The sequence below is a fragment of the Ambystoma mexicanum genome, chromosome 4p (genome assembly GCF_040938575.1).
Source record: "Ambystoma mexicanum isolate Mex_15411 chromosome 4p, UKY_AmexF1_1, whole genome shotgun sequence".
In the NCBI taxonomy this organism is placed as follows: domain Eukaryota; kingdom Metazoa; phylum Chordata; class Amphibia; order Caudata; family Ambystomatidae; genus Ambystoma; species Ambystoma mexicanum.
In genome coordinates, this window is record NC_090927.1 from 141,277,265 (window position 1) to 141,301,149 (window position 23,885).

The 23,885-nt window shown below is 46.9% G+C and overlaps 1 protein-coding gene across 3 annotated transcripts in view; it reads right to left on the reverse strand.

Moving 5' to 3' along the window:
* Positions 1-23,885, reverse strand: part of SLC5A6 (solute carrier family 5 member 6) — a 1,144,170-nt gene that overhangs the window by 933,269 nt on the left and 187,016 nt on the right. For all 3 annotated transcript variants that reach the window (XM_069605582.1, XM_069605584.1, XM_069605583.1), the window contains exon 2: positions 23,211-23,831. In XM_069605582.1, the coding sequence (XP_069461683.1) occupies positions 23,211-23,540 (330 nt within the window). In that variant the 5' untranslated portion in view covers positions 23,541-23,831. The remainder of the gene's footprint in view (positions 1-23,210; positions 23,832-23,885) is intronic.

Consider the following 23,885-nt stretch of genomic DNA (forward strand, 5'->3'; position numbering starts at 1 on the left):
TTTGCTGTTTTACACCCTGATCTAGACTTTGCCGGAGAAGCGCAGCCTTCCGCCGCACTCCTCTGGGCTTTCGCTCCATTCTTACGCGGAGACTGACATGCCCTTAAGACAGTCAGTACCGGGAGACTTAGTTTCCCTTATTCCTCATGTTGCAGCTTTTGAGCAACATGAAACAAGAGTGCACCGTAACTTACATTACCGCGCTCTTGGGTCTATAGTCATTCCAATGGCCCTAGAAACCCTCGCTGGACTTATGAAATGTGCAAGTGTGTCACGGACAGGACTGGTGGCAGCTATCGTTTCTTTGTGTTTTGAACCCCGTTTTGCAATGTTAACCGCGCTTCCCGCGTTTGGCCCAAATGGGTGGCCTGGCCTCCAAAATGGCCATGCCACGAGGTTCTTTGTCCTGTCCGCTGACTGTCTTGCCCCTTCACCTTCCCCCCCAGGTCGAGCCGACCCGGGGCAGTCCGAATTTGGTCATGCACTTTCCCGCAAAACACGCTTTCGCGGCTTCTGCATGCCTTGTGTGTGCCTCCAGGATGTGGGCTAGGATGTCTGTTCCCAATACACATCCTGGGTGCCAGAGTGTCTTGAATGCCTGGGACCACCGTAGTCCGTGATAGGTCCACGTAAGGTGCGAGTGTTTTGTGAGCAGATCTCCCATTGGGCCCTCTCCGTTTTGGTGCAAAGAGAACTCTGGATAAGAGGAGGCTGGAAACACCACTACCATGTCGATCTCCTGAGTTCTCACGAACGAAGGATAAGGAGCCAATTATCCTGCAACTAAGAAGCTCAGTCGAGGAATCGCTGGTGACCCGCTGAAGGTTTGGCACCCTGCACTGCTGTCGTCCTGTGAGACCCCTCTGATCGAACGAAAAGGCCTGTACTGGCACTTCGACCCTTTAGAATAGTGGGAACAACTATTCTCGGCATCTTCACCAAATCCTGTACGTAAGCCTTCGGAAGCGTCCCTGGGCCATCCAGTGGACTGACCAGCCTACACAGGAACCTTGCTCTCACCACAGTCTGGCTTACTGCTAATCCCGTGTCCTCGGCACTCTCACACAATTCGTACACTTGGCATTCCCAGGTCTGAAGTGAGACGTGTGCTTTGGGACCGGAATACCTGCGGCTGCCGAGTTGCCCTGCTGTGGTAACAAACCTGTGCGTGTTCGCTGCATTTTGGGACACCCTCGACCCGGACTCCTGCTGTCGCGGAATCTACACGGTGTCGAGACATCCTGCTGATCGCATCTGAACTTGCCAGTACCGAAATGGAACCTGAGAAGCCTAGGTCTGCCTGCATCGGGGACCGGTGAGTAGTCAATACCCTAACCGGTCGCCCTCCTGCAGGAGCCTGTGGCTCTCCACCGCTGTCGTAAACAGCAACCCATTTCCGCACTCGCGCCCTGCTTCTGCCCACAAGTGGAGGTCACACTTGAGTAGCGGGGAACTGTTCATCATCGTTTGGTTCACCTCTCGGAACTGCCTGACCTCCCTGAAGAGACTCTCCTTTGCCCGTTGGCACCCGCGTGTGCAGGTACTTTTGAGCACAAGGCTCCACTCTTCGTAGGGCTCGGACTTACTTCTAGTTAGGTGACCTCTGATGTCGAACTGGGTCTAACGATTACTTGCACTGCCTGTTTTCCTCCCCATCTAGGTGGTCTGCATATTTCATGCTTCTAACTCTTTAGACCCCTTGGATAGAGATATATATATATATATATATATATATATATATTATATATATATATAGTATTGCTTGTGATGTGTTGGTTTATTGGAGTTTTACCGTGATTCTTTACTATGGTCGATGTTACAAAGGCCTTGTAATAAATGTGTCTATATTTTTAATATAACACCTGTCTGGAGTAACTTGGAAGCGTCCTTGCTATGCGTGCTCATTGCGGGCTTTCAGTCACCCTCACCCCTCTTGAGACCTAGTCTTGACCGCCGCCATCGCTACCCTGATTGGTCTGGCTTGTCCAGAGGTTGCCCTGTTCCAAGAAACTAAACTGGCCTTCTGAACCTCTGCCCATCCAGGAAAGATTTTCAGAAATCCGTCTTAATAGGGAAACACCACTAGAGCAGGGACAGCTAGACATTCCCCCACCTCCTACCCCTTTCTTCTCAAAAAAAGTATTTAGCCAAGTTCCTGGCTCTTCACAGGACAGACAGCCTAGGGAGAAATCTCCCTCGTCTCCAGCATTGGGACAGTAGTATCAAGTGGGAAGATTAAATCACAAGTTATCGTCCTGGTCTCAGTTGTGTTCAAGAGAAGAACACTTCGGGAGCATTCTCCCTCAACACGATCACCAAAAGAGACATTCAGGCTAGAGAATGCCACAAGGATACTCTCCTTTGTCAGAGTATCAGAAGAAGTCAAGAACATTACAGGACTAGTTCCCCTTGTTTTTACCAACAAGAAGAGGGGAAAGAAATAAAAGAAATAAAAGTGTTTGTTCAGAGTGTAACTTTTGGACAAACCCCAAGAGAAACATAGAAATTGCACAGGTTAACAAAAATGGCTGCCGGAAACTGTCCAAAGTTAGCCAACAGCTGAACTAACAGCCAGGCGAAGGGAGTCATTCTCCTGGTTCCTTCACCTAACTTGTTGAATCAGAAACTAAGGCAAAGAGTTACTAAATAGCAACCTGGAGGCTGATCCACTCGACAAGATGAGCTAGCAGTTGTTGAACTGTGGGGCCAGGATCAGGGAGTCATTGTCCTGGTATTCTCTATAAGTGCAGAACTTGAACTATTATCAGAGACTAATAGAAATACGCCCCTAAGGCGGATTCCAAAGCACCAGGAGAAGGGAGTCATTCTCCTGGTTAGACTACTACCTCTTTCCTCTCCGAGTGGGCTGACCTCTCCTCCTCCCTTCTGGCATCGAGCACTCAACTCCTCCTCCTTGGAGACTAACATTCACCTCTGGAATCCTTCGCAACCTCTCGACTCTTTCTATTCTTCCCTCTGGCCCGACTCACTCTTCAAGGCACACTCCTAATGTACTCACCTCCTGTGACCCCCCTCTCTAACCCTCTCACCATTCTCTCTCCTGGAGCGACCACCGTCTCTTTTCCTCTCATCTCTCCCTCTCAAATCTGCAGGCCAAGCCAGCTCCAGCACTGCCACCTACCTTCTCGGTCATCCGGCCCATGAAGCGGGTCAGTTGAGGCTTTCGCTACCTTCTTTCCCCCTCCACCTGTGGCTGACACACATCCTGAAACTGCCCTTTCCAAGCTCCATTCTGCCATCTCCGATACTCTTAATGTTCTTGCCCCAGTCATGAGGATCCACCTGAAGCCCAAAGCCAAGTGGAAATCTTGATACAACCCTGACCTCGTCACCCTTAAATGCAAGTGTAGGGTGGCTGAGAGGAAACGGCAGGCTTCTTGTGCATCCGCTGCCTGCCGGCCTGATTAAAAGACATAACCAGCTCTATGTCCACGCTAGGAGAGCTCACATCCAAGCCTGCGTCTCTGCGGCATCTAGCAACTCGGACGAACTATTTAAAATCTGCAAGAAGATGTCCAATCCTGCTGCAGTCTCTACCTCTCCCGTCCCCTCCCAGGCACTCTGCACAGCCCTGGCTTCTCATGTCATCTCTAAAAATCCATGACATCCTGTCCACCCTCTCGTCCTCCCCTCCTCTTCCAGCATCTCTGTTACCTCTGGCCCCCCTGCATCCCCATCTCCTCCCTCTTTATCTTTCTTTCCTCCGTTCTCACCCGATGAGATTACTAGACAAGTCCAATCTATGAACGTCTCGTCAAAACAGGTTCTTCCCTGTTCATCCAAAACCATCAAGGACCATATTGACACCCTCGCTCCTGCCCTGGCCAACATCTGCAACCACTCCTTCGCCACTGGAGCCTTCCCCTCCCCTCTGAAGTACTCCCATGCGCATCCTCTTCTCAAGAAACCCACGGCCGACCCCTCATGCTCGGCTAATTATCGCACAATCATCACTCATTTCCTGGGCAAACTCCTGGAAAAGTTAGCCATCTCCCAGCTTAACCTCCACACTGATTCTGTTGGTTGCCTCCATGACCAACAGTCTGGCTTCAGAGCTGCCAGAAGCACCGAAACTGCTCTTCTGAACATCCGTGAAGACCTGCTCTCCAACTTGGATTCCGATTTCCCCCTCTGTTCTCATCCTACGCAATCTCTCTTCTGCCTTTCATCCTGCTAAACAGACTGATAACCTGGGTATCACTGACCAGGCCCTGGCCTGGCTTACTTTTCTCTCTGATCGACCCTCCCAGGTCCAAACTTGGTCCTTCCTCTCCTCCATCTCACTCTAAATGTTTGGTGTTCCCCAGAGGTCTAACCTCTCTACGTGGCTCTTCAACCAATACCTGGCAACCCTTGCCCACCGTATTGCTACTAAACCCCTCCAATTTTCAGTGCTAGGCGGATGACCCTCAGCTAGTTTTCAGGCTCACCTCTGCTCCCTCATCTCTTGACTGTATGTCTGCAATCCAGGGAGTGCTGTGCCACCAATGACCTCTGCCTTAATGCCAGTAAAACAGAAATCCTCATCGCCACTTCTGCACCTTCCTTTCCGGTCACACACTGGCCGGCCTCCCTTGGCGTTCTTCCAGCTCGCACCTGTGAGGCCAAGTACCCCGGGGTCATCTTCGACTCCACACATCTCGTCGCTAATAAGTCAAACTACCAACTCTCCCTTCGGAAATACCTTCCTACTCTAGCTCTTTGCTGCTCCACCTCCAACTCCCTAAGGGTCAGTCGCTTTTCCAAGCAACGAGTTGGTGTTCGATCTATTTCTTCGGCTGAGGGCTCCCTCTGGAACAGCCTCCTCGCCTCTCCGAAACCTGAAGAGAACCATCTTCGTTTCCGGAAGCACCTCAAGACCTTCCTTTTTGCTTCTGCCTTCTCTCTTCCTCTCCTCTGCTGATGTCTTCCGTTTCTGCACTGGGCACCTGGCTACCCTCTGAATTGGGCCCAGAACCCTGCCCATCCAGCTGCATACCCTCACTGCCTCCTGGCAACCCCTTTAACTTGGGCCTGTATCTGCAATCCTACAGTCCCCTTACCCGCACTTATTAGACACCTGTTGTGTGCGCTTAATTCTTGCACTTGCCCCCTACTGGCTGCACTACCCGTTTTGATTTCTTGTTCAGCACTTCCCCACTTCCCTCTCCCCTGCACTTGCGTGTTCTCAATGTCATTGGGCCTAGTAAGATTGTTGTTTTGTCCTCTCTTGTACCACTCCCTTGCCTCGTCGCGCCCTGAAACACTTGTGTATGGGTGCGATATAAATAAATCATATCCTGGAGCTATTTATGTTAATGTCTTTTGTTAGTGTTCGGGCTAGTTTGGACAGGGGACAGACACTTCGAGTTTGACGAGCACCCAAGTTCTTCTTTAGTTAGGGCAAACCCTTTAGCGATAGGGGAAGATGGGCCTTTTTCATTATTATTTATAATAAAAAAATGTAAAAAAAAATTATAAACATGCCACCCCTTTGTCCCACTCCTTACACCAGCATGCCATGCCGGTCCATCAGACCCTCTGTCTCTCCAAGGTCTGGAGATGGGTATACCCTCCCACCAGTTCAGGGTCTTTACAGGCAAATTGTTTTCTTCCCCTCTTGCCAGGGGTCACCTCTGTCCCTTATATTAGAAGGGGAGAGGATCTGGATGAAGGCTTTGCCACTCTAACCTCTATGCTTGACTCCTCCCTATAAAGGGAAGTGGTTCAGCTTCTCCTTTACACTTTTGAATGGTTTTATTTGGCTGCTTTCTGCTCTGATGAAGCATAGAAATTCCTTGTGGAGAACCATCAAGTTGGCTACCTTTCCCCAGGTAACGGTTTCCACTCTGATCAAGGGATGGTCAGTGAGCAGGTCTGCTCGCAGCCTACTTCACCACTCTCTTGCTAGGCCCCAGCCCCTTATATTCCTACAGTAAGAGTAGTCTGAGCAACTTACAGGATTGGCTGATCCTTAAGGTTGCCTGTGCATGGCGCTTCCAGGATCCAATGGTTGAAAGCTGCACCACTGCATGGGCACCCTCTTAGAATAGTTTTGTGTAATGCTCTGGTTTCACAGTAGCCCACTGAACAAATGTACAGCAGTAAGTGCAAAGAAGCATGGGGTACTCCTTGTGTGCTAAACTTGGATCTCCCCTCTACCGAGTATATAGTGCGTTCACTGCTGGGAGTTTGCATATTCCACATTGGGACTGCTCCATGATTGCATCTTGTGCCGGCCTCTCCCACTTCTCTTATACATGGGCTAATGGTGCCTTGCAAACTCACAGGGTTCGAAAAGAGCTTCACAAGGCTACCGTTTGTACTGTTCCCACTGGCATGGGGGTACAGAGTTTGAGGTGGCACAGATCCAAGGCAATCCAACTCCAACCTTTCACTCAGAGGCACACTGAACTAGTCCCCCTGTGGTCAGAGATACGGTTTTGTTTTTCTCAGATGGTTTAGCATGAGACAGAGGGAAGACAATGTCTGGTCAGAGAGGGCACACATGGCAGCTTCACAGTTTAGGAGTAAGTGTGGGCTACCTTCTCTGAGCTTTTCCTAAAACATGTTACCAAACTGTGCAAAAGTTGTAAATGTTAGAACACAATTCAGTCAACACTGCACGTACTTCAGAGAGACTGTCCACCTTCCTCCCTTATGTTCTGTAAATAGTTGTTAATGGGTTATGCTTTGGCTTTGATTGGTCTTTGGTTGTTATACCTTCCCTGTCTCCAAGAGACAGTCTGTGGGGGAGACATCTCACACCCTACCTTTGGAAGGACAGCCATTAATATTTGGATGAAAAAAGCATGGCTATTTTTGCCCTGGTACCTTCATTTAGCTGTGGCAGAAGTAAAGAAATCTGCTTGAGAGACTCCTAGTTAGAAGGGGCCAAATAGACTACAAACCCGAGATTGCAGCCTTATTGCAATGTCCATCATAACCCCCACCTCCAAAACCGCCGTCTGTCACTGGCAACACGCTGCTCTTCACCATCCTGCAGCGGTCTCATCTGCCTGTGCCCTTTGTTTTTGTGTAGGTATTTTTGGAGGAATCCCCACTCCCCCTTTCCATCTTTTCTACTCCTAGTTTCTTTGGGACAAATCCCCTGCAAGGTTGCAGCATCACTGATAGCGAAGAGGCCTGGTGCCTTGTTAAAACATGGTTAGTTGTGTTGGTTAGTAATGGCGGAGTGTGTTTTTGGACTATGTGACAAGAGGTTTTGGGCTTGTGGAAGACAGCAGGGTAGACCCATAGGCAAAAAAGCAGGTATTCTGTGATCTGTCTCCTGACAAACGCCTTGCCCTACATCGATAAGCAGAAGTCCCAACAGGCCACTGAGCTTAGCACCTCAGCATGTTAGAGAAAGGTTTGAGACCTTTCTCAGCCTGCTAAGGAAGGTGAAAAGGGTGACTGGTCCCCAAATTTTAAGCTGCCCCTCCACTGAACCTAAAGTCCTTACCTTCCATAATAGCAGGTTATGATCATGTCAGTTTCCACACTGCCTCTTTCTCTCATGTGACAATTCGCGGAAGCTTGCTCATGGTGTACAATGAGTGAGGGGAAAGGATTGCAGGTTATTTTGCCTTGTAAGGCCTACTCCTGACTAACCAACTGCCCTCCGAAATCTGCGACTAACTTACACTACACCCAAATCACCCCAAGTAGGCCACCGCAGACCTAGCAGTTAGTACATCAACACTATTTAGCCCGTCACATTCTCCCACATCAGCGGCTAACCAGACCCAAAGGACTGCAGTCGATCAGATCTTGGGCTCTTCCCTATGGAAACCCAAGGTTTCTCTGCAAAACCCATAGTAAGCAGGTAGGCACTGAGGAACCGGGTACTTGCAACATTCACCATCAACCCACGGATTTTGCATTCGAGTCACACTGTCCCACTAATGAATCACCCCCCCGCCCCTTTTTAGTTACAAAGCCACACCAAGCAAGCCCACCAATGGTGGCAAACTGGCACTATGAAATACTACTTACATTACATAACACCCATACAAAAGCCAACACTGTGTTAGTACTTGCAAGGTACAGATGCAAGAGCAGACATCCTCTCAACCCCCTTTTGCATCACCACCCATAGAATACAGCGGAGTCCCACAGTCCAGCTGTCACATTCTCACTCGCATAGCGGTCCTCTCTGCGCCTGAACACACTGCTTGCCATGACTAGTATAATGTCTTTAAACTAGTCACCTCTGCTAGTATAGTCACTTAAATTCTAATTAGTGTTCACATGCAATGTAAAGCTCTTATTTACATGCTTGATAGACTACTGTCTACCGAAGGGCCTTCTCCACCCCCACAGCACTTCAAAGCCATAACAATGGCATCAGGCATTATAGACAAATCTAACTACTAAACTTGCAGTGAACCCAATCAAAAGGTAAAACAGGCACAACCCAAGGAGTATAGCACCTTCACCTTTTGTGGGAACCTGGGCAGGGTTTAACTCTCTGGAGAGGTGTGAGATGATAACAGTAGAAGCCGAAAACAGCAATAGTACATAGACTCCAAAATACAAAATACAAAAAAATAAAAAAGGTCATGGTTCTATAAAATTAAAAATAAAAATGATACACTTTAAACAATATAAATTCAATCTGACCACTGCGAAAACCCAACCCCGTAAATTCAGACTGGTGTTGCATTGATCTTGGTGTATTTGAGCCGGGGTGTTCAGGCAAGCAAGTTAGAAATGTCACTGTTAAACGGGAAATGTTTAAGAATAAGCTGGGATCGGGTTAAGGGGACTTACAAGTGACTATGGTCCCAGAAATCAGACCGGGGGTACAGGACCTCTCAAGAATACTGTATTCTCATTTTAAGAGGCTTGACAGCATTTTGTAACTTTGGCTGCTGTCTAGCCGGTGTGGATCGATGCAATCCCACTGGCTTTGCATCCGTGGAATGGTGCAAGCACCAAAAGGTTAAGTCTGCATTTGAAACGACTGAACAATGACTTCCAATGGTTCAAAGAGCAATCAAGTCAGCAGCGCATCAATATGTTCTGCTGGGTCAAGTCGGCACTCCTGGCGGCAAGTTAAATGGCTTTCAGCAGGTTGAATCGGCACTCAAATCGGTTTCATTCCTGCATGTTGAGCCTGTGGTCGGGTTGTTAATGACCGTCCATCACAATGGGTTGAGCCGGCATCTTCATTGCTCAGGATGCAGCAAGCAGTTCAAAGGTTGCTCGAAGTGAAAAAAGCAGTATTGCAGGTCCTGTTTTGATCGGACACAGTCGAAGCAGCTCAAAGACTGTTTGAAGCGTTGAAACAGGATCCGACTGCTCTTAGACTTTCAGATTGCTGGGAGACACAATCCAGGGGTGCCAGTTCAAGGGGAGTCTGTTTTGCTCTGCACTCCGAGTCCAGGGAGTTGGCACCTGCAGGGGTTCCTTCACCTCCAGCGAGGAGCCTGGAACCAGTCAGGTGTCGGAGCGGCCAGCCTTTGTCCTTAGCAGTTCACCCCCACTGGGTCCTGTGGATGGTTAGGGAACAGAGCTTTCCACCGCCTTGGATGCCGTCTGTCTTCACTTTTATAGCAGAGGTCTCTGGAATTGACTGCACCCCAAAAAGAGGACATATATCTTCCTGGTGTCCAAAGATGAATTCAGGAAGGAGTGGGATACCCCTTCTTTATAGAGGCAAGTTGTCACTGCATATTAGCCTAAAGCAAGACACATGTAAGGGCTTCAATCTTTGTTGTGGTAACACATGACCCTTGCCGTCTGCCATCCTACAAGAGTGCCTTTTAATACAGGAAATGGAGTGTTCAGAAAAGAAGAGAGCCATGACTGAAAACCAAGATGGTAGGGTGTATTCTCACACCCACCTACCCCTATATGGCTTCTCCAACTCCACCCCTTTTTGCATGCCTTAGGACTTCAAAGACCCTCTGGTGGAGCACACTGGCGCAAGGCTGGCTTTGTTATGCGGAGAGGTCCTCGGCCTGGAGGGGAGGCTTATCCTTCCTCACTAGGAATCAATACAGCATACTGGCTATTGCCTCACAGGGTGGAGTGAAGACAGCCAGCTGGCCATGAATCCACATTACCCAACACAGCATGGCCTGGGCTCACAGGGTTGACACTTTTAGGATATCAAATGGCTGCGGCTCTCATTGTGTGCTCCCATCAGTCACAATACCAGAGTCAGGTATAGCTTATGCACGGGTATTACCCAACCACCAGAGCAATTAAGGCAGACATTTGTTAGAATTTAAATCAGAGGTGCATAAGTTGAACTGCTACCTCTGGCTGCGGTGACTTTGGTTCACAGCAGCTGCAGGGATGCACATCAGACCTCTGAACCTGCTCTTCGCCACAGGAGAATAGTTCAGCAAAGGTACACGGATGCAATTGGCTTTTGGCATGGAGCCTTTATGGAGGGGGGCAGGTTTTGTTCAGCAGACCTCCCTTTCAGAAACAGAATTACCTACGTCATTTTATTTATTAATACAAAATGTAAAAGCTTGGGCTTTTACACCTGTCCCAGATGGCATTCTGTCAGACCGCACTTTCATCTGTGTGATGGCTTTTATGTTAAACGGTGGGTGGAGGTCATCTTTGTAGAGGAGGGCTTTGAGAATTGTGATTACATCTTGCAGAGTGATGGTCCTGACCTCTGTCCATCTTGGGGTGTTACATGGTGAGTAATTGGTGTGGAGGAGCCTGGTGTAGCTGCAGTTGTTGATATGGGGTCGAAGTTTATTTTGTTTGTGTAGAACACAAGGTTACTATTGCACTTTTCCATGGATTGTGCTGGATAGGTTCAAGCAGAAGGCTCATACAATGTTGAATGGGCATCAGGAAAACTTCTTTTGTTGGATGCTTCCGCGTAGGGCTGTAATGCATGTCTTCCGTTGTGATAATGAGGTTCCCGAGTGCGGCTTGGAAGGTTATCAAAGTCTCAACCTCCTTGAGTATTTCCATCAGCTCTCTTCTTACCAAATGTGTCCATGTTTACGGTGAGGGAGTTTTAGCATGTATTAATGTGCAGACGATTTTTGGTCTGTTGATTTGTGGCTTTAGTTGCGGACAGTGTTTGGTAGGGTGTGGTTGAGTTTGTTGAGTAGGGTGCCAACATCAACTGAAACTTCTCAAATGGATGACTGGAAGAGGTGGTCTTCTTCCACCCTTAACAAAAGTCCTTACTGCAGAGTCTAGGTCCGGTTTCAATCAGGATATCATTCGTGAGACAGCTATACAGCATGTCAGGACTTCAATGAAGCTGTGTGTGTGATCCTGGGCAAATGACCATCTCCCTCAAGGAATCTAATATTTATCTATTTTTTTAACCATGCCCACACAACTGTGCATAGTATAATTTGCTCCAATTACATGTCAATGCTAATCAAATCTTGGTTTCTGTGATGTGATCTGGACTCACGCTCACAATATTATCAGAACCTTGTATTGGAGATGTTCAGACTATGACAAAAAAGGATTACTATCAAGCACTCCAAAGCTCCTTGGAGTTTGGTCTGTGCTAGACAAATCAATAAGAAATAAAAATTAAATTAGTAGCATCCTACGGGTTCATTTTTGGTATCAAATTAGCCGAGTGGGAAGAGTTACCACCTGGGGAAACATGGGATCAGGTCAGATTAGCAGTAATTTTATTAGGACTGTTGGCTAAATGCCACTTTTTGGCGGTGACTGAATATGGCATTTGAGTTATGGCTATGGATGCAGTAAATTTGTATTTGTATTTATTTGAATAGTGATGTCCATTTCAAACAGAAAATTACTTACAAGAACACATTTACAGATGGCAGTAGCATTCAGTGGTGAGCCAGTTTGTGAGTGTCCAAAAATGTGGGACCTATAGACTAGGGAAAGGAACTGTTGTCTGAAGTGTGGAAGTTGCGGGAGGATCTGGGTAGTGCGGGTAGCAAAGTGGAAGACTTGGTCTAAGGAAGGAAATGGAAAGGAAGGCTTCAGCAGTAGTAAAGTATGAAGAGCACGAGAGTGGAGATTAGTTTTTGTAGAGTCGTTAGGAAAAGGATGAGATTCCCGAACGTTAAAGTTAATACAGCAGCAGAGGCAGTGTTAATGATGAATTTTTGCAGGTCACTATAAGAATAACCCAAAACTGCAAGCCTTGGGTGAGGGCGCAAAAAGGTCAGGCAGGAAGAAGTAGGAGGGGAGAGATGGCATTGGAAGCTGGGAGAAAGAGGATTTAAGAGATCGCCATCCAGTGACAAATTGCAGTGAGACAGTTCGCAGATCGTTCCGAGATGGCTGGGGTGAAGGACAGAAGGAAGAAACATTTGTATTGAAAGGTTGAATTATTGAATATTCAACTGAAACTAAAAAATACAATTTGAGATTGGTAGAACAGCAGAGGTCCAAGGATTTATCCTTGGGAGACACAGATGGTGGGTCGTAGAATTTTATTTATTTTTTTTAAAAGAAAGAAAAAACGACCTTCGAGGTAGGAGGCAATTCAGGCAAGCACAGATTCACGAAACCCAAAGTAATGGAGGGTCAGGAGGAGAGAGGAAAATGTCCAAATGGATAAGTATAGGGAACGTTTGCGTGGTGAACATTAGAGGGAAAGTTATACATGCATTGAGTGCAGTCTCGGTAGAGAGTTTACTTTGGAAGCTAGATTGAGTGTATGGCCATGGCCAATATCCTCAAGGTACTTGGTGATCCTGTCAAAGAGCAACCGCTCAAGGACTTTTGAATAATAGGGAAGAAGAGAAACAGTGATAGTTTTCAGGGACATTTGGGTCAGCAGAGGGTTTCTTCAGTGAGGCAGGGAAGACTCCAGCAGAGAGAGGGGTTAAAGAGCTCTGAGAGATATGTACAAGTGATTGAGACAAAGTCTTTAAGCATTTGGGGTGCAAAATGGTTCATAGGAGCGCAAGATGGGTTGATAATGCCAAGGATGGCTGCTAATTCGAGAGGTAGGGGAGAGGTTGTAGATAAGGGAGACAGGACGGTTGTGAGAGTGTCACACATTTTAGAGACTTTAGAGAAAAAGTAGTGAGCAAAGTCATTAGCATAAACGGGGAGGAGATGGATACTGGCTTGGGAGGTATGGGCATAGATGGAAGTTTGCAGGGTTGATTGGGATGGGAGGAGATTGGGTTTGTAAAGTAGGCGGAGTTGGCATAGCCCAGTGTAGAGGTTAGGGCAGCAAGGGAATTGTTGTAGGCTAGGAGCAGAGCAAGTAATTTGCGCCAGTGTCATAGGGCATGGCGCAGGTTTGTTTTGAGGGTCTGACTTTTAGAGGTGATCTAAAGACGGGGATAGGAAGGTGTGAATGTGCGAACTGGATAGTACTGGACAAATGGGAGTTATAGTGGCAAGCTCTGCTACCCACCGGCTCCGAGGGCACATTGGGGGTAACTCTTGCTAAGGACCTTGCCCTGTCACTCTGCACCAAACCCCTAGAGTTAGGGAGAGCAGAACCTGTGCTAACTCATCCTTTTCTAGAGCCCATATAGTGGGTCTCAGCATCTGAAGGACCGGATCAGCAAAAGCTCCCTGTTCTGCTGCTACAAACTGGACTACCTGCTTTCGAAACCGTGTCCACCACACTCGAACAAGGGAGACTCACCAGTGCTTTTTTCGGCACTCAAAAATTGAACTGGCTCAGCCCTGCATCATGCTATGCAGAGCACATCACCAGTTTGGCTCAAACAACCTGCTCGCCACTAAGAACCAACTCGAATTGCTGCTTCTTCAAACCCTGCATCAGATCACCAAGGTCAATCCAGGGTTCGAAATAGCTCCCAGCAATTTAGCGACTGCTTCAAGCCTAGTAGAGCCTGGTTAGCTTGAAAACACCAGCTACCAGGAGCTACCTTTGGCTCCCCAGGCCAACCGGTGCCTTACAAACAAATATGGGACATTAACTTTGAGCTTTTGAGAATGTTAATAAAGAAGAATTTGAACACCTTCAAACATAATGGCTCATACATATTACGTCCAATTACTAACTGTAATTTCCAACTGAAGATCTGAAGATCCTTTGTAAAGCGGCAACGCTGCAGCTGCAAGCCTTTGTGGGAACTAATAACATTCTGCATAAGCACCAATCATGCTTCAGGATGGCACATAGCACAGAAACAGCCACGCTTCATCTCCAGACACACATGCTTAGTATTATGGACAGTCAGGTCAGGTATGCTGATACTGCTTGACCTGTATGCGGCCTTCGATTTATTAGATCACGATCAACTCCTTTGGTCTTTAGAACATATGGGTGGCTGTTCAGCAAAGGCAACTAGATGGGTACTTTCTTTTTTGGCCAACCAGAGGTCAAGAATACACCGCGGGGGAAATCCTTTCACCTTTGACACCCATTAATTGCAGAGTCCCTCTGGGAGCCAGTTTGTCCCCCTTACTTTTCAATCTATATCTTATATTATTCTGCACAGTGCCTGATAACACCGGAGCATTCTTTATGAACTACACCAACGATACTCAGCTGGTGACGGAGCCGAGTGGTAACTACGAGACAGATGTCCGAAACCTTGAGACAGTTTATATCAATTATAGAGGCCTGGATGAAAGCCAACTCGATGTCTCTAATGGGAGTAAAACAGAGTTAAGGATTTTTGGATCACAACAGGCACGTTTGAAACTAGGCAAGGAATTTGAGACCTTGCAGATCAGGAACAGGTCCATGAAAAGGTTAAGACCCTAGGTCTCTTCCTAGAGGCTTCATTGAACGCTGAATCTCATGTGAGTAACAAACAGAAGTTGCCAATACTACTTACGACTGTTTAACCACATTAGACCTTATGTGAATTAAAATAACAGTGCCACTTAAGCCAGGGCCACTATTCTACCTAGGCTGGATTATGGAAATGCTCCAATGTTGGGAGAAACTAAAGGGTGCATTGCTAGATGTCAGAATAGTGCAGTGAGAATTGTTCAGAAGAAAACTAGACGGGACCATATTACCTCAGGCATAAGAGCCCTGCACTAGCTGACACTCAAGAAATGAATGACGTACAAGGTCATATCCATAGTTCACTGATGTTTCTATGGTCAGTCCCCTGCCTATCTGAGGGAACAGATCTCACCACACACCTGGCCGCTGGTTGAAATCTGAATCCTTGGGGCGGATTGTATGCCTATCGGTCAAGCGCTCAAACGGGCTAGGCAGATCTTTTCCAGTAAAAGCCACCCAAATATGGAACAGACTGCCAAAGGCAATCAGACTAGAGAGCAACTATCCAGTCATTAGGAAAGCATTGAAGACAGCTATCTTCAGATAGCTATAGCAGATCCTGAGGATAATTAAATAGCACCTAGGTGTCCCGTCTTTTACTAGGTCATCTGTGTCAAAATGTGTGCACCCTGATGCCTGCGGGCTTCGATGCAATATAAATTAATAAATATAATAAAGAAATATTGTCGAAACCACTAAGGTTTGCATCTCCTATAGAAGTTAGATTTGCTGTGCTGCATGTACTCCTGTCCGGTTCCAGAGCGATAGCTCCTCCCTACTGTGTGATGCCAGACACCCAGGAGCTAGCTTTAGCTCATTGATTCGCAATTGTGAACCCTGCACTGCATCAAACAGACCGACCTCAACTCGCACCACTGGTAACAGCAGTTACCAGCATCTCGAATTGAGAAATCATGATACGACCCTGGTGAGCCATTCAAACCGCAAAACCTAAAAGCTGCATTGGAGTCGGATTGAGCTGCCACCTCGAACCTGGCATGACCCGCACCACAGTACAGCTTGCAACCAGGTTTAACACGGTCGTGCTGCCCAAGAACAGCGGAAAAGTACTATTGACCCACAACTGCCCTTACTCCCCTCCACCCCCCCCTGTGCATCTTTGGACCCTAGAGACTAGTTAGGTCACTTTTGCAATTTTCTACTGAAAGATTTCTTATTCTAATCCATTGTGGTTGCTCATTGCCTTTTCACACGTTTCATTACCCAGGATGCTTCATCTTTCTAGGTTTTGCATATTGTGTGCCCTCTACAGGAGTTGATTTTTTTTTAAATGGTATTTTATAGTTATTTGTAGATTGGTGTATAAAGTACATACATTTTTATAGAACCTTGGTTGGACATTCCTTTTATTTTGGACTGTTGGAGTTGCTACTGAATCACAGAGACATCCCTTCTGAGAGAAAAGCTTTCCCCCAGCCCATGTTACCACAAAAGGCAAAGGAGGTCCATCTCTTAGCAGTGCCCGTTATCTTCATGAATTGTATCAATGTTGGTTTGTAGAAGTATGGAGGCTGAAAAGTTTAGCCAATACTCATCCTTATACCCTTACAGAGAAGAAGTCATTTTGTTACACTGTGGCCCCTGAAGAGACAAGGGACTGAACAACTCACAATCGGAATGACTAGACCGCATCACCTTAAATTGGAAAGTCCTAAAATGTATCCAAGGAAACACTACATGCATGACACAAAGCCGACCATTACGAAATGAGGTTTATTATGGCAGCCAGTCAGTCAGCCTCTGCCCAACAGCGAATGACAATTTGTGCAAGTAAAAGAATTAGAGGTGGCCATGTTCTGCATAGAAGAGCAAGATATCACAAAACGACACAATCTATTTGAGAGAAGATGCACTTTAGTGATGGACTGATATAGGTTTTTAAATATTTCGTTAAATCCATTATGCATAATTGAAGGCCTCCTTGACCTTATGACAGCACTTAGAATATACTTTTTCACATTTTCCTCTTTGTATTTTAATGTGAAACGACACATGCCAACATTTTGTGCTCATTAGTTTCCAATCATTTATAAGAGATCAAATTGTCTGTCACTATGTAATGTCACTATTCATAGTAAATTAGTTCATCAGAACCATCCATAAAAGAATAAATGAAGCCCATCATTTTTAGCAATACAGCAAAAATAAAGGAAGAATAAGAAGATATGCAGCATTCATCCACGGGAGGAGATAAATTGCAGCAGTATATTTACACTTTCAACTTTATCAGTCCAGCTCTATCCAAGATTTTAATGACTGCTATTGTGGCTTTTGATTCTTTTCCGCTGGATAGACGGGCAAGAAATGCTGTCACATCTAGCTCTTCATAGGCCAGATTTTCCAAGACTAATGATCTAAAGGTTGAGAGTGCCTGGCAGTGCAGAACCACGTGTTCTCGATACTGAGTCCCCACAATATGTGCAACCAACCACCATCTCTCCATTTCGAGATCTTATTTGTATAGTTTCTCCAGTTGGGAGAAGTTTCAGCCTATATGTTAAGAATCGTTGCACCCGATAGGCATTTGGGAATCGATCCAGGTATTTTGGTATACTCCCCAATGGTTTGTCCAAAAAAAGATGTATAATATATTTTAGATTGTCTTGTACTTGCAATTGTGGCAATCCAGCCTCCCCTTAATAGGACCCTTTTCACCACATTGGAATAATCCTTCAGGTCTTCCACTGATACTTCCAGCTTCGCTCGTTTTCCATTAGCCGTCTCCCTAAAGTTACTCGCCGCCCGATGCTCCGACTGTAGGATATCTGTCAAATCCTCATATAGGGAATACTTCTGGAGGAAGCAAAAATGTTTCTATATAATGACAGAATTCTCCAGTCCAGCACCGCGCTCAGTGCTGTGAGACCCAATTTGTATCGTAAGGAGGGCATGGGTCCACAATCTGGTAGCCCCCAACGCCATCTTCCAAATTCTAGCCTCAACCCGCTCATGTTTTAGGGAGTGTAGAGTGACACTGATCTCTGTCCCATATAGCATAGCCGGGTCCACCTTCATCCTATAGTATACCAATAAAGGACGCATAGGGAATCTGCAATACCTAGATCGGATATTCCTCATCGGCGCTCCGGACCGAGTGGCCTTGGCAAGCATACATGTTAGGGCAGCATCTTTGTTGTCAGTTATATCTAGCTTGAACCCCAAATAGTTGATAGAGGCTGTTGGTTTTATTGACCGGGTGTCCATATGCCAGCAAAGTTACCTTTTGTCATGAACCCGATTATAGTTGTTTTCTTATCATTAATCACCAACTCATTTCCCACAGCATATACTTGTATGGCATCCAATAATCTTTTGGAGTCCCCGCTGGGTCCTGTCCATCAGAATCACGTCATCAGCATACACTAATAGAGGCATGCTTAATGACAGCAGTCTTGGGGGTGCAAATGAGGACCATCATCAGTGCGTTTATCATGTCGGATATACATATGTATATACATACACATATACTGAATATATTGAATAAGCAGAGCGCTAAACCACAACCCTGCTTAAGTCCCTTCTGGGCAGAGAAGGACTATAACAATTCTCCCTGTCCATCCAACCTCACACACAGCAGATCATGATCATGTATATGGATCAGGATGGCCAACAAAGGTCCCGGAATCTGCCAATCTCTCAATTTGCGCCAGAGCAGGTTACGATTCACACAAAGGCCTGAGAGAAGTCCACAGCAGCCAAATAAAACGGTAAGCTGCCTGCCCTGAGAGATTCCTCTCTCAACCAGCCAACCACCAAGCCGTTCAGGTCGGTTCCCATCCCCTTTGCGAAACCCAGTCTTGTACTTTCCTAAAATCCCCCTTTTGTTTATCCAGCACTCAAGGTCCCTCAGGACTAGACCTGAGAAAATCTTGCTCTCTGCATCGAGCAGGGTACTGTCTCCCTTCTTATAAATGGGCACTATAAAACTCAGGACTGCCCCCTTTTGCAGAATGGATCCAAACAACCTGATAACCATAGCAGCGAATCAGACTTTAGCAGGGCATTCGAAAGGCCATTTGGACAAGCTGCCCTCGAGTTTGATGTTCTTTTGAACATTATCTCTATTAGATCGGCTGACACATTCAATTCCCAAGCTGGCTTAGTCAATGGGCACGCAATCACCAATTCTGATACCCTTTAGGCATGCTGAAAGTGCTTTATCCACTCGTCCTCTGCAATTACATTACTTCTTAGATGGCATTGGGTATTATGCATGGAGTTAATTATTTCCCAAAAATTCCTTGCATATTTTTTTTTTGCTAGGGTCTCCCCCATTTTAATTCCATTGTTCTGTATCAGTATGAATCTATAGCTAGTCATCCAATTTTTAAACTTTTGTTTCATACTATTAAACCTATGTCCCGAGGCGGTGCGGATTCTTTCACTAAGCGAAATCTCTCTTCTCGGGATTCCCTTTTTCTCTTGGACCACTGTATCGTAATTATGTGGTCTCTCATTCTCCGCACTCTGATATCCCTGTGAAGTCTTTTTAAAACGTTCCAAGAAAGTTTTGAAGTGGTATGGAGTAATCCACATATTACTTTTCACTTCGGCGGATCCTGCCAGGAAGATCTGGATACGATTATTAAACCCTGCCAGGTTCCCCAAATATCTTGAGAGTCTATTTCCAGCCTGATTAACTGTCACGCATTTCATCATACACCCAGAAGGCACAGCAAAGGGGGCCTTCAAACTCAATCTTAACCGAGCGTGGTCACTCCAATTCGATTTCACCACTCTCAATTCCTCACATAAAGTATAATGTTACTGCTACATAGTCCAGGTATGATGTCGTCTCCCCCTAGCTGCCAAGTTGATCGAGGGAATGCCCCCCCCCCTCTATTGCCCCGTTCAAGATTCTTAGATTCCATGTACTTAGCAGGTATGACCAAATAGAGACCAGATAGATCCTCCCTGCCCCCCCCCCCCCCCCCCAACTTTCATTTCTCGGGGGTACACAATCTCCATCATTACTTTCCGCCCATGTATTATCGTATTAAAATCACCAGCCATAATCATATGGGAATACTTTCGATCACAAATATTTCACAAACTTCTCTGCATTTATCAGCCAGGCAACCCACCTCTATGCAAGCTGCATTACTGTACTGTATATATTAACAGTATCAACTTACAGTAACATATGTCCTTCAATTTTACTTCTACCAATAAGCCATAAGTATCTTTGCTCTCAAGTTCTGCTTCTATCAGCACGTTGTTTTGAATCCGTATCGCTAGGCCCCCAGAAGGTCTTCCGTAGGACCTTTTAAATCGCCTTTTGTTGAAAAGTTCCAAATCCATCCACCACCATCGGTACACAAAGCCAGGTTTCTTTTAGGAAGATTATTTGATTTTTCAGAAAGCAATTAAAGCCCTGGAGTACCAATTTACCAACCTAACCTTTAGGGTCTGTATAAGGTGAACTAGAGCCAGGACCCATCTTGTGGATCTAGCTGACCCCTGCCTAAATTCGGGGTAGGGATGCGACATACAGTTAGCTTATATCCCCAACTCTTGTAAAGCTCCCACCCAAGTACATAGAAGAGAGGCGATTGCTGGTGAGCTCAGTTAAATAAATGCCCAATTCGAGGCACTATGCCAGTAGGGGAGCTCGATCTTTAGCAAATCTCAGCTACTAATCGCCGACAAACCCTGAACTTTCTTCAAGAGAAATAGCAGATTGGTACAACTCTTCCACTTTTGCCAAGTTCCCCCAACATTCTGAATAGGCTATGGGCACGGGTTGCTGGTTCATCCTTTAAAGGTTCTATAGGGTTGTCATTTGCATTGTAGTCCATCAGGGAGCTACCACTTTTAGTTTTTGGGCAAATGTCTGCCTGTTTAAATTATGATCCATGTGAATGACTCCCTTTGTTTCTCCCTACTTTTGGGTTAATCCAACCTTCTTGTCCTCTAGTGGGGGTGATCCAATTGTCAAGCGTGCCCCTTAATTCTGCTTGCCTATAGGTTCCATTACCCATGTCTCGAGTTACCACTGCTCTTCCGCCTTTAGGTGCCAAGACCACTGGTCCTAGACAGCCATAATCCAATTCTGAAATGTTTCCCTTAGTAAGCTCTAGCCGTCTATGCTGATGATGCGTTCTCCTGGCTGGCGAACTTCTCGTCCATTTTTGTTGAGGCCTCTGGATCTCTCAGCATGGAGATCTCATTACATAGCACATCAATAGCATCTTGCTCTGTTGCTGCTGTAATTGTAAGTGAATCATTCCTTAAGGCCGGGGTCGGAACCAACTTCACCCTGGCGGTCCCTTGGTCCGCATCCACCTCCAGACGTACAATTTCTTCGTGTATTCCCTGTATCTGCTCCCCAATCCCGTTCGGGGGCTGTGCTGATACAACCACCCCTGGGGAGGCGGGGGCCAAGGGGGAGCTCTCCTGATTCACCATTAGATGGGCACTATTGTCTAAGATTACATCCACGAGCTTAGCCACCAGGGCCTTCACCTCTTCTTGTTCTGTTGCAAGTTGGGAGCATAACAAAGGAGAGCCTCAGTTACCAAGATCATTTCAATATTATGCTTATGCAAGGTACCACCGGCTTCCATTTCCTGGCCCTGAGCTGTGGAGTCTACTCTTTCTTCGTTAGAGGTCATACCTTCATTTGAAATCACAGCGCTTGAAAGCAGCGTTTCCAAATCCAGCGTGGCAGCTAAATTAGTCTCCAGAGTGTCGTCATCATTTTGGCCCAGTATTTCTGCCAGCTGGAATGAACTATGGCCCAAAGACTTCCGCTTAAGGTCCATTACCAAGTTTAGCAGTGAACCATCATTGTCAATAGAGAAGGCGTGATGTGTGTCATTATGATCCAGCAGGCATCGGTCCTTCACAGCAGTCCATTTCAGGGTCATTCTGGGTTATATCTTCACTTTCAGAGAAATACACTCAAGGATACTTGGTGAAATGAAGTGTGGTGCACAGAATGTGTGGTCAGAATAAGGGAGACAGTCAAGCAACGAGTGTGTGCAACACATACAGGGGATTGGTCTGGCTGCGTAAAACGGGATTGCCTACAGTAGACAATGGACTGTTCTAGCTGCTAGTTGTATTTGAGGGGGCCGCCTTTTGCTTTGCAAAACATTAGGCCACATTACCAGGTTGCGGTAACCCACCGGCAGGTTGCCACCAACCCGTAACACTGTTGCCTCATATCCCCATGCCAATGCGATATTACAAGCGGCGCTGGTAACGCTTAATCCCCATTTCCATGGTGTCCCATAGGATTCCATGGAAATGGGGACACTGAAGCACTGTTGCTAAGGGTGCTTCCGTGACAACCATGCGAGTAGAGGCCTGAAAACACAGCAGGTCAGGTCGGCTGAGGAATCCATGACCCCTACTGCCATTGTTGTAGTATGCCGGTCCAGAAGAGTTGCTGTACGCAGCTACCAGCACCCTTATTTCCAGACCGCCATACTTATGAAGCCCACTGTCTTATTCACGCAAATACAAGGTCAAACGCAAAAAAACAACCAATGAACTCCCAACCAGATTGAAGAGCATTTGGAAACATTGCTTTGCCAAAACCATCACATTACTTTAACAGAACATCAGTCTTGTCCCCTGACTGAGGCAGTGGAGTTCTGATATCTGTCTGCAACCCTAAACATTCTGAAGGCAGCTAATCAACTTAGTGTAGTGGTCTACAACCTTTGGCTCTCCAGGGGTTTGCACACAACTCCCATCAGCCTCAGCCCGCATAGTTAATGGTGAGTGAGCCAAAGGTTGCAGATCTCCTGGCATTGAGTTTGGTTGCATTGGAAACATTGTGCTGTGTAGCTGTAGCAGTGGGAGTTAACAGGGTACTGTCATTGCATTAGGTCATTAAATGCAGTGGTCGGGGTAGCAGATTCAGAAAAGTGCTTCCATTATTCAAATGTATATTTTATCCCAACAGTGAGATATATTGGGCTATGTTAGTGTGACTTATACTGCACACCTTTGCCATCTGCAAGATCTCTAGGCGAGTGGGGAGATCAAAAAAAGAAACGGTTGGTGGGTTAGGTTAGTGGGGAGAAGGGAAATGCAAGGTAGCTTGGCTGCTGTGCGGATGTACACAGTTTGGAAGTACATGGGTACGGTCTGCAGGCCTCTTTCTAGGTGATGTATGCTAAGAGCATCCAGTCATTAGTGCCCAGATGGGAGGCCCACAGGACCGCAGTGCTAGGGTGCAGTGGCTCGGGGGTAGGTAGTATGTAAATTGGCTGCTGCGCTCCGTTTGATGGATTGTAAATTGCCATGTGCGAGCGCACAATTGGTCTGCGTATTGTGTGTTTGGGCCAGGAGTGTTTGTATTGGGGCAAACAATGTATATGGTGGGCAACGAATCTAGAATAAGGAGCAAAATACAGTGTGACAACAATTGAACTAGTTCAAACTATTCAACTAGAGGAAACAATCCACACAGCAAAATACAGTGGGGCAACAGTTTGTGAAGAAAAGAGAAGCGAGTGTGGCTTACCTCGTAGGTGCTGGTGAGCCGGAGCCGGTAGAACATTGGGATGAAGATGTGTGCTGGGATGAGCAGCCCCAGGATGTAGGAACAGCCCAGGAACCAGTACTCGGTGCCGAAGCGGTAGATCTCCGACGGCACCCCCAGGATGGCCACGGCCGACTGGAAGGTGGCCAAGAGCGAGAGCGCCACCGGCAGGAAGGACATGCTGCGGTCGGCCAACAGGAACTCCTGCATGGTGCGCTGCTTGCCCCCGCTCAGGGCGTAGTAGAGCCCGATGCCGGAGGAGAGCACCAGCAGCAGCGCGAAGATCACGTAGTCCACGGTGCCGAACTTCATCTCGCCTGCAATGGGGGCGCCCAGTCGCCGCTACAGCCGAGCCGGCTGCGGGTCACGCGTCCTTCGCAACACAGTCGCCATGGACCTGCACACGCATGTCAGCGTGGGCGCAGAAGGTGAAGTTCCGGAGCCTGAAGTCCTGGGCCGCCACTGCACGTGCTGCTGCTCCCAGCATGTCAATGGCATCCATGGGCCATAGTGATTGCAGCTGCGTCAGTCACATCCGGCCCAATCCCGGGCTTCCGAGGGGAGGAGGCCGAGTAGTTACTGCCCCAAGCGAATGCGAATCATCTGAAAAAGAGAGCAAAACGAGAAGGTTATGGCGGACCGGCTAGTTCACATGGC